An 11,737-nucleotide genomic window follows, 5' to 3' on the forward strand; every position below is an offset into this window, starting at 1 on the left:
ATTTCATGAATTTGTTATTTACCTGCCTCTGTCACCAGAATGGAAACTTCAAGAAGCATGATAAGGTGTCTTTTCTGCACTGATCATTGCTATATTTCCAGAACTAGATCTGTATCTGGCACACAGTAAGTGCTCAATAAATATTTGTGAAATAAGTAAATGAAGTGTAAATGACCCTTAGATTTTTCCAAAGAATGGAAAAAAAATACATATAATGAGGAAAGGAAACAATGAAATATGTTCCTCTTTTGGCTTATGTTAAGACCCCTCTAAGTCATGACAAATTAAATACTTTCAAAAATAAATAGCAAGAGAAATGAGTTTAATTGTTGACAGAAACGTATAAAAACATTTCATTATACTGGACGATTGAAAAAAAATACAGACTATGTAGAAATATTTAGATTTCCCCCTTTACGTATTAAAGGTATGTTTTTATAAACACACCTTCAAAAAGATTCATTCTTGCTGAGCATACTGTTTTCTGATTTTACCTCTTTCTGACACTGACTGTATAATTCTGCCCAATTATAAGCTTATTGACTTTGTAATAAAATAGGAAAGAAAATGCAAATCATCTGGCTGATACATTAAACAAGCTAATGCATGCAAGCAAAGTACGTAGTATGATTGTGGAAATAAGGACAAAGCAGTACAAGTAAAACAATATCACCTTTGAGCTAGAAAGAGGCATAGAAGCTCACAGTTCCACCCCCGGGGTGGGGCAGGTGCTCCGTTAGCAGGAGTTGAGCCCATCCTCTGCCCCTTGCAGTGTTGCTGAGCCCTCTACTGATGCATTGATTTCACTGTTCAGTGACCTCCTTCTGGAAAGGCTTCCCTTTCCTGGAAAATCTAGAACCACGACACCACCCTGCACAACCCCTGGCACTGGATCATGATTATCTTCTCTATATCCACACAGAGCAGCATTATCCTTTTGATTGAGTTATTTAAAGTTATGTGCAGGCTCATGGGCTGGGGGCGTAGCTCGGCGGTCTAAGCACCTGCCTGGCAAGCGCAAGGACCCAGGTTCCATCTCTGGTACCACACGCAGTGCCAGCCCCAGATGCCGAGCAGGCCACTGAAACCTGACGTGGTGGTACATGCCTGTAATCTCAGTACTGGGGAAGCTAAAACAGGAGGATCACTATGAGTCCAAATTGCACAGTAAGACCCTGTACTAAATAAATAAACAATAAGAATAAAATTTTAAAAAACAAATACATAAAGAGCCAAGATTTTTCTTCTCCATAGCAAAAGGGGAAAATTAAAATTTCAGTCAAACCCCAAAGCACATTGACACTCTTGGTTCATGCGGTTTCCAATTAACGCTTGTGTATGTGTGACTGTGTATGTGTGATTGTGTACATTTTGTGATGTGGCAAACAAGTTAACTCATGTTTTTACTTCATCTGTTAAATCCTCTAGGAAGCATCCATGCATATTAATTAGCCTGACACAATTTTTCTGCTCTGCATTTGTGTGACTGTCAATTTAGGGGCAGTTTAGGGACAGGCGAACACAGAGCTTTCCATTTATTCTTCATGCATATTTGTTTTTAAAACTTCGCTGCTCCACACTGAGGAATTAAAGACTTAAGATATTTATCTCTCTCTTCCTACTACTCACAGCATGCTTTCTCTCCATCTGTTCTACTCTTTCTTCAAATCCGACAAATGCCATAGTCTCTTTGAAGGCTTACAATGTAATAATAAATGGTATTACTGTATAAATTGTATTATATTTTGCATAATAAATTTATACTCCATTACATCAGAAAAATGGCAGTCTTCAAAATGTTAAATATTTTAAGTGCTTGACAGGTACGTTTGAGTTAACGTAGCAAATTAAACATGCATTGTTGTTTCATTTCATATTGTTTTCAAAAATCACAATGCTGATTGTGTACCCCATAAATATGTACAGCTTTAATTTGTTAATATATGCTAATAAAAATAAACAAGTACTTTTTTCCAACATGAGGAAATATTTAAGTGGTGAATAAGACAAAGACTCAGAAGAAGCGAAGGAACTGAACATGGAAGTAAAACAGCTTGAGAGCAGTGGGCTTTGGGTGTCTTTGGCTAACCAGAGTTGATGTGCTTTCTGTTACGTTTGGAATCTTATCGACGTGGCTAGCTCCAGCCTAAGAGTCTACTCCATTATTTAATATCAGAGTGGCCCTCACGTAGAACGGACACTCCAGCCAACAACTTAAACTTGTTCAGTTATTAAATACAATAACATCAAGAGATGTACAAACATCCACATATGCAATCACATTCACTCCTTCCCAGAGGTCCTTGCGAGAAGGTGAACATGAAATCAATTGTAATGTAGAATTTTAAGTCTTCAGCAGGTTTAATTAAGTACAAAGTAGCATGGAGCAAACATCAGACAATATGTGTGCGCCCCCACCATATTTATTACTTGGTAGTTAATACAATAGTTAAAGAACATGAGATTACAGACGTGCGGCTAAAGAACATGGATTCCAGATTTAGATAAATCTGTGCTTTATTTTCAACACTGGGACTTACGTTCCATGAATCTTTGGGCACATTATATAATTCATTGAACTTTTGTTTAAATAGTAAAATGGGCCTGAGGGTAACAAGAGTTATTTTTGAAAACATAAAAAGTAGTTATTCATGTCCAGAGCAAATTAAACATGCATTGTTTTTTTCCTATCATTATTCTTGCACAAATTGTCCAAATTATCTCCACCTCACATTTATAATTATTATTACTGCTTCTATGTCTGCCTGTGCCAAGGCTTACGAGTTAGCCTGAAAACATACACAAGCACCGCTTTCCTATAAAGTAGCATGTATAGAACATAAAGGGGCACAGGAAGATCGACAACAAATTCTTGCCATGGAACAACCAAGAGATACACAGAGAGCTTCAGAACACTGTCAGTGCTAATGTAAAGAATGCACTATATGAAAGCAAGATATGCACCAAATGACAATTATTTTCTGAATGCATCTTTTAAAACAACAAGAAATCAAAATATCCAGAACTTACTTAAGGCCATTCAACTACATCCTCTTAAAAGTTTCAATTTACCCTTGTTGGCACTGCCTTTAGTCATTTATATTGCTCCGAATGCTTGATGGGATTATCATACCTACCTCATGGTACTCAAAACATTAAGAAACACAGTACTCTACACTATTCTAAAAAACAAACAAAATGAATAGATCATTCATTCTGCCATTTTCCCCAGTTTCCATTTTGTAACTAATTGGTAATCAGAGAATTGAACCATTAAAGCCAACTAAATAAATAGAAGAAAGAACTTTTCAAGTATGGACACAAAAATTTAAAGATTGTATTGAAATAAGGGAAAAACATAAAGGAAATAAAATATTACTATAAAGCACTTGTATCTTTATATATGGCCTTTCCTAAAATGCACTTTTATAAACATTGCTTTTCACCAGTTTTTAACTACCTACAACAAAATCTTACATGCAGCTTGTCCAGAGCTTTGTGGGGGGTACCCGCGAAAGGCAGGGAGAGGAATCAGGAGGGGCTCTAGCATACTAACTTTTCCAGAAGACTGAATGCCTTTGATCATCGCCAAGCAAACCATGACCCAGGCAGCCAGCAGGCAGGCTGTCATCTTCCAGTTGAGTCCCCCACTTTCAGAGATGGAGCTGGAGATATCCAGTGCTTCTCGGTACCAGTAATAGGTGGTGGCAGAGCTTTTTTCACATTCTGGTTCTACATCTGGAGAAAGCAAGAAAACACACAATCATCTCAGACTATAATGTAACTACAAATGAGACAAACTTTTCCCCAGTAGACCTCTAAATCTGTTCTTAAGATCTTCTGAAGAAGTACTCCCATCTCACAGTGGAACTTAAAATCATAGTGAAGATTAAAAGTAGAAACAGACAAAAAAAACTCAACAGAGCAATTAGAAACACCAAAAGATAGCTATACCCTTTGACATTTCTTATTACCAGCTTCTGTAATAAGCATATGCAAGCATCGAATGAAAGCAAAATAAATGATGCCTGTCAGCTTCATAATTATCTGGTTAACACCTGGGCAGCACAGACAAACATGCACAAGGACACATGAACTTTTTTTTTTCAAAGTTTTATTGATAAACAGCAATGAGACAGTTTCAAATCAAATCGGAAGTACAGTTTCAACAAAGAATACACTGCACATATTCTTCTTAGTGGTTAATTGCTGTACAAGATGCGGACTTGTGATCCCACATGAACTTTTAAAATAAGCCTAATCCTAAGTGTCTTCATTGTGCCACAAATGGAAAATTAAACTGCACTTAAGATTTGCTGCATGAAACAATGTAAACTTAATATTTCAGGTAGGTGTTGAAATGATGTTTCATATATATCGGATTAAATAAAATATTTTCCCAGTTTCTTTTTTCTTTTATTAAATATGGCTACTAGAAAGCTTTAAACTATGCAGCTCAGTTTATTCTACTGGAAATGGTTCTTTATATTCTCGGATTTTAAAACACAAAACTATGAAATGATAGAATCAGAGGCATGAAAGCATTTGATTCAGCTCAGCTCTCTTTATCACCTTTTTTGGTATTTATCACCCTTTTGCAGGTTGTGATAAATCTCTGTAGCATTAATCAGGCTGTACAAACTGAAAGATTCTAAATCTTATTACAGAAGCTTGTATTTTACCATAATGTCACAGGTACAGTAAGTAACTTGAAAAGAACTAGTAAAATTAGGTGATGTCAGCTCTATCTCCTAGAGTATGCCAATCCTAAAAGAGAAGAAAATTTGCTATATAAAGATAAAAATTTTCCTCTTTTTTTTGGTATCTTTTGAAGGGTGTTCATGGTCTCACTACTAGATCAGACTCTTAGTGATCCCCCTGTTTACTGCCTCCCAAGATCTGGGATTACAGGTGCGCACCACCACAGCCAGTCTCAATGTGCCCCAGGGGTGTGCCAGCATGGCAGGCCCAGGGATTGAACCCCTGGCCCCTGTGCCTGCTTGCAGGCGCTTTAATACACTGAACTATTTGGCCAGCCCTTTCCATATTATTTTTAAAGAGATAGTATTGGGAAGTCTTTGCCTTTATCAACCTCACAGTTTTTAAATAAAGATACGCAGTATTGTGCATGTCTTACAAGTGTGTGATGCGTTTTTCACCAAAGGACACTGGTCCCAAGGTAGAGGCTGCTGAAAAGACTGCGAAAAGTAAAACAAAGTCCAGCCGATGATGACGTTGTAGTAGAGAGCCACAAAATAGCACACCTGCGAAACAAAATGACACAGTTACATTAGACCAAAATAATATCCTTAGAATGACCTTCCTTGCCTCTTTCTTCCATGTATGGGATGAAATGTGTAACATTGGAGTTTTAAAAAATGCTCCTTATTTTATTTGAAACATATTATCTTTTCTTAAAAATTAATGCCTTGTGCAGCGCCATAAGCTCTAGCCTGATAAGCTCAAGGTCTGAGTTTGGTTCCCAGAATAAGAATAATAAAAAATAATAATAATAGTAATAATAAAATAATAATAATGATGATGATGATGCTGTCTTTCCATAGGATTTAGAACATGCATTAGAAGACTGAACTCTAACAATATCTGTAGCCTGTTTTGTATCTTTGTCTATACTCCAGTACTGTTCATTTAAACATGATCAAAGCACTGTGCGGAGACACAACTTGGGGCTTTTATTTAGCTATGAGTTATACCATGATAGCACACACCACACCAGAAAACTTACTACACAACTTGCAAATCCAATCCCGCCCAGTTTAGGGCTTATGTAATTCCACACACCAATGCTGCCTCGCCGAATTCTCTGACCCACAGAAAGTTCCAGAAAAAAAAGGGGAATACCTATTACCATAAGCAGTATTAAATATGGTAAAAGATATGCACCTGTAGAGACAAGAAAAAAGATAATTATATATTCAATAGTCACAGTAAAAAATACACTAATTATTATTTCGGGGTAGAAAATATTCGAATTTACTTATGGTATAATTACAGAAATCTTTGAGGAAAATATAATTTCAAAATAAGGAAAGATGATGGCATAAATTTTCAAGATCTTGTCTGAATTTGGCTACAAAAATTTCTATTAAAAGTAATTGTGATAAAGGGATATGAATAGTTTTAATTACATTTTACTGAAAGAGCTTCATCTTCTAATAAAGCAATTCATTAAAATTGCTCACTGAAATAGTCACAAACTTCTACAATTTTAAGGCAATATTTATAAAATCATTCATTAAGTGTTATTTATACTCATTCACATCATGTATTCCCAATCTAATAAATCAGATTGAGTTACACTTTACGGTATTAAACCTGAATTTTTGTTTTCTAAATAAAAGAATATCATGGAAGGATAAGAGAAAAAAGAAAGCAAAATAACTTGCAGAGACAAATGACATTTTCCTTACATGCATTCATAGTTAACAAGTGTACTTTTCCAAAACTATACAAAAAGGCATCAAGAATGACTGAGAAAGTAAAATAATAAATGTCGACTCCAAAAATGTACATTTTGGAGTGCAATTATTCTGGTAAATAGTTTCCATCCTTAAAGAAATAACTATGTTCCAGCTAAATCACAAGTGAGACTTACACCAGTACAGTACTGATTTTAAAATACACCAAATAGATTGGCAATGTAAATATTAGATTCAATTAATTGGATAAAGAAAGCATTTAAGGTATACTCATTCCAGCATGACAATAAGTATCCAATTAGTATTATATAACCCCTAACCTGGAATGCCCATATTCAGTTGTCTTCTCTGAGGTTTTTCTAACCAGGTTCTGCCTAGTCTAACAATCATATAATTCATGGTACTAATTTTCTCATTTTTATGAAGATATTTATTTTTCACAATTTAATAAAAGTCTTTAGTGTTACTGATACAGTTTGGAAGCTATTTAAATTGTTCTGGCAGAGCTAAATAAGTACAGGGTACTAGAGCTTTTCCAAATTGCTTATATCAGTATCTATCAATCTCCATAATAATCACTGAATATAAGAATTTCCCTGAATATAGTGGTTAATACATAATCTCTAACATTGTATGAATTAATTTCATTATTTCAAATTTAGTTGACTTGGCAAAAGACAATGTAATTTAGCTTGTAAAACACAATTATCAAACTGTGTTTCATTCTCAAATGATTAGAACATTGGGAGGCTGAAGAAAGTATTTCCCAAGGGAATGAAAGTGAAATTTAACATCTATTGACAAAACTCTTAAGATCATAAGATACGTAAAGGGATCAGAGGTAGAAAGAGGGAACCAAAACTGGACTCACTGGGAATCTTCCTCAGTCATGTGTGCAAGACACACTGTTGATCAAGCAAACTGCCTTAGCCCTCATACTTAAAATAGGAATAGGTAAAATACAATGTTTGCTGGTAAAGTAGTACTGTTTGCCAGGCACAGTTCTGAACACATTTCATCCACATACTCCTTTGTTCCTTATAACAACCCAGGGAGGAAAAAAAATCAGGGATCTCACTTCACAGGTGTAGGCAGTGAGGCTGAAGAGTCAAGGCTGCGTGTGAAGGCTTCATGTGCCAGTCACAGGGCAAACAGCCCTGCTTCCATGAGACTGGCTTCAAAACATGGCCTCATCGCCCTCTGCTACGATTCATCAAAGGAGATTTTGATAGGTTCAGGCTGTACGGCCACATAGCTAGAAGAAAACTCCATTCTAAGTTGTTTGCAGACTACAATCTTTGACCCTTTCAACAGCTATTATTAAATGACAAAATCAATTGATATTTTAATATATGTAATCTACTCTAGTATGTGCACTTAGAAGACAAAACAGTATTACTAAATGGCGTTTTGCTCTCTCTCTCTCTCTCTCTCTCTCTCTCTCTCTCTCTCTCTCTCTCTCTCTCTCTCTCTCTCTCTCTCCATATATACAAAATACATATTATTCCTTAGTGGCTAAGACCAACTTACATCTAAATAGTGATCTTTTTTATTTGACATTTATTTGTAAGACAAAAACAAATTTTTCAAAAAATACACCTTTATTGAATCACAGACTGGAAATACCTATAAGAACTTAATATTATTTGTATGACAAAATACATAATTTATCAAATATTTAGTTTTTAGTCACACCTCTTAGCAGCTTTCACATACATAGTTAATAAAATTTCAGGGGCCGGAGAGATGGCTCAGTGGAATAAGCACTTGCCTGGCAAGCATAGGAGCCTGAGTTCAATCCCCAATAAAATTTCAACACATATTAATTTAGTATTCAGTTTCATACTGTAGAAATATGACACATGAACAATTTCTTCCTTCATTTAGGTATCTTTCCTAGATTTTCAAGAATTTTGTTGCCAAATAATCCTTGGTAGTTTTTTTCTTTTTCTTTTTTTTTGCTTTTTAGTAGCCATCTTTATTCTCTTTCTTTTGGAGGAACTGGGGATTGAACTCAGGCCCTTGCACTTGCCAGGGAAGTGCTTATTCCACTGAGCCATTTCCCCAGCCCGCCATCTTTATTCTCAATTTGATAAAAATATTTAATATATATTTTTCCATTCCTATCATTTTTATTTATTTTTTTCTTTTTTCTTTATTTTTTTTCCATAATTTTATTGAGAAACAAATAACAATAAGACAGTTTCAAACCAAGTTGGGAGGACAGTTTCAATAATTAACAACCTAAGTTTGCAGACCAAAATTAGAAAAAAAGGAGGGCTGCAAGGAAAGTCAACATTTTGGCCCTAGCTTTCCAAGGTCAATTAAGACTCAGGACATATGAGAACTTGTACTGTAATGTCATGTAACTTGGTAGTGTCCTAAATTTTCTGATCAAAGAGATTATGGGGCCAAAGAGGAAAGTGATCGATGATGTAGAGTGTGCCTAAGGAGACTCACATGGAGAGAAAACATTCTCTCAGGCTTTCACAGAGAGCACATTGGCCAAGCAATGGCCATGACTCATCCACACGGCTGACACTGACAAAGGATCTACAATCTGAGGTACAGGATCTCAGGATAAATCCTGAGGAGATTTCACTGACCTTCTCAGACCCAAAAGCTACAACTCTTGTTGCATAGGTCTTGGTTTATCTTGGTCTTAACCACCCAGCAGAAAAGTATAAGAACAAAGTATAAGAAGTAAAACCATGCTGTTATGTTGAGCTGTAGGGGACTCAGATCAACAATTTCTGACATTGCCAGTCAAGTGGAAGACCCAATACTATTATGGACCACTGGACTCTTTTAGAATATTTTGCTGAGTTAACACACCTACAATATTCAAATAACGGAACTTAACAAGAAAAGGGGAAACAGATGAATGTCCATTTTGTATCTGTGTATTCAAAATGGTTAGGACAGATATATAATTACATTCTCTTAATGAATAGAGGGATTTGTTCTAATAGTGTTTGTAAATAGGAAATCCTTGGTAGTTTTATGCACAAATACAAACAGTGAGACTATCAGTGATAGTGAAGCAAGGTTTTTTTCTTAATGGTTTTTTTTTTTTTTTTTATGTATTTGGTACAGGGTCTACAGGGTTACACTACACGATTGGACTCATAGTGATCCTTCTGTGTTCAGCCTGCCAAACACTGGGATTACAGGCACACGCCACCATGCCCAGTCTCAGTCACCCTCTCAACACACCCTGGGGGAAGGCCAGCACAGCACAGCACACTGGGGATAGAAGCCCAGTCCCTACATCTACCTAAGCAGGTGTTTTAATCCACTGAGCTATCAGGCTGGCCCTAAAATCTTAATTTTTAAAAGTTTTGATCAACACTGACCATTGTTTTAAAATACTACAGAAGTGAAATCTTTTTAAAAAGTCAGATTTCAAAGGATGGAATAGGGCTGAAGTTATATTAATTGTGTGGTTATATTCCTTCTACTGGGTTCTCCAAGTTCTAGCCCATACATAAAGACCATATTCATGCTAAGTTATGCATTAGCTTTGCTTTGCAAAAGTGAAGCAACTGAAAATTCAGGGGACAACATTTTCTGTCCTCCTTCACCAGTACTGTCTATTGTCTTATAGTAGAAGCTTTACATTCTTCTCCAAAAGAAACAACAGACAGGCAAAACGGTTGTAATACCGGTAAGAAAAGTTCCAGTCACAAATTCGAAGACGCCTACAGTGTCCATGGAAAACATTTGGGGATGTGCAATCCACAAACTACTCTGACTGTCAGCTGCATAATCTGCCCCTACAGCAGCCTAATCTGACAACAGACCTGGACTAACGGCCCACCAACCCCTCTCCCTAGCCTCACAAAGGAATGTGTAGCTGCAAATGTAACAGACTGTAGCAGCTAGGGAAGCCTTTTGAAATAACCAATTGTAAGTTACTATAATACTATATCACTTAAAATAAAGAAACCAACTTACCACCCCCATTCTTCTGACAGAGGTATGGGAATCGCCACACATTCCCTAGACCCACAGAAAATCCAACTTGCGCCAGGATGTACTGTAGCTTGTTGCTCCAAGCTGGTCGTTCATCTTCACCTTCAGATCCTTCTTCAGCATCTGTATCTTTCTCTTCTTGAACATCAACAATTAATTCGCTCTTTTTAAAAGCATCTTCCCCGGAGTCTTCATTAGAAAGTAGGTCTTTGACAGACTCAATGACCTCATCATCTAATTCTCTTTTTACTACTTTGCTATTCTTAGGCATTTGAAGTACAGGGTGTATTATTATTAATGATTCTCTTATTGCAATTGTATTAAACCTTTTCTTTAAAAAAATGCTACTTGATATGAAGACTGAGGGGGTATCAAATAAATGCTTGATTCGAGTTGATAAAGTATTATGGATCTTGAATCTCTATGTCCAATATTCTGTAGATACCTGTGAGATGATAAATTGAAATGTGATAAGTAATGATGAAAATATTAAATACACCTACTCATTCTTGCTCATTTTTACAGTGGAAATTGTCTACAGAGAAGAAAATATTGGTGGACCTTGGTCTTTTAGAGATGGGCTTCCTACACATTTCAGGCTAGACTTGACTCACTAGGTAGCCCAGGCTGGCCTGGAACTTGCAGTGATCCTCCCGCCTCAGCCTCTAACGTGCTAGGATCGCAGGCGTGCACCATCGTGCCTGCTAGTCCTTGGGCTTCCAGTTTAGTATTTCCAAAAGTGTAATACTCGAAAAGCATAAATAAGTTTCATATTTTCTTGTAATTTTTTTCCTTCTTGAAAAAATCTGATTTGGTCTCAGATATACTCTTATAATGTATATTCTGTTCATTAGTATTTAAAGTTTTTTTTTTTTTAATTTGTGTGTGTGTGTGTGTGTGTGTGTGGCCAGCTCAGCCCACCAGGGGGCGGGGCTGGCTGGCATGTAGTGCTGGGGGATTGAACTGCAGTCCCTGTGCTTTGCTAAGCTTGTTCCAAGTAGGTGCTTTAGACCACTGAGCCATCTCACCAGCCCCATAGTATTTAAAGTTTTTCATGTCTTTTCACAATTCTTTTTTTTTCCTCACTCAAGTAGATATTCTTCCTGTCTTATTTTATTTTGACAATGTCACATATACAACTACAAGGCCATCCTGTAAATTGTTTTCACATCATCTCTCCTGCTCATACTTTCCTTATTCCTTACCCAGTCAGTCACTTAATATTACTGATGGAATCTTAAGGAATACAATCATTAATATCATTAATGAAATATACATTATCTGCTTTTTTTGCATTTTAATACAAGGTCTATAGGATATCA

At 36.2% G+C, this 11,737-nt stretch overlaps 1 protein-coding gene across 2 annotated transcripts in view; it reads right to left on the bottom strand.

Moving 5' to 3' along the window:
* Slc6a15 (solute carrier family 6 member 15) overlaps positions 1-10,860 on the bottom strand; it is a 30,943-nt gene extending 20,083 nt beyond the window's left edge. The window contains exons 1-4 of one of the 2 annotated variants that reach the window (XM_004623765.1): positions 10,398-10,860; positions 5,747-5,904; positions 5,138-5,264; positions 3,557-3,738 (exon numbers count right to left, since the gene is read on the bottom strand). In XM_004623765.1, coding sequence (XP_004623822.1) covers positions 3,557-3,738; positions 5,138-5,264; positions 5,747-5,904; positions 10,398-10,686 — 756 coding nt within the window. In that variant the 5' untranslated portion in view covers positions 10,687-10,860. The remainder of the gene's footprint in view (positions 1-3,556; positions 3,739-5,137; positions 5,265-5,746; positions 5,905-10,397) is intronic. The other variant, XM_023717464.1, reaches the window with a different exon arrangement.
* Between the last annotated feature and the right edge of the window lie 877 nt (positions 10,861-11,737).

This window comes from Octodon degus, unplaced genomic scaffold (assembly GCF_000260255.1).
Source record: "Octodon degus isolate 3935 unplaced genomic scaffold, OctDeg1.0 scaffold00004, whole genome shotgun sequence".
Taxonomy (NCBI): Eukaryota; Metazoa; Chordata; class Mammalia; order Rodentia; family Octodontidae; genus Octodon; species Octodon degus.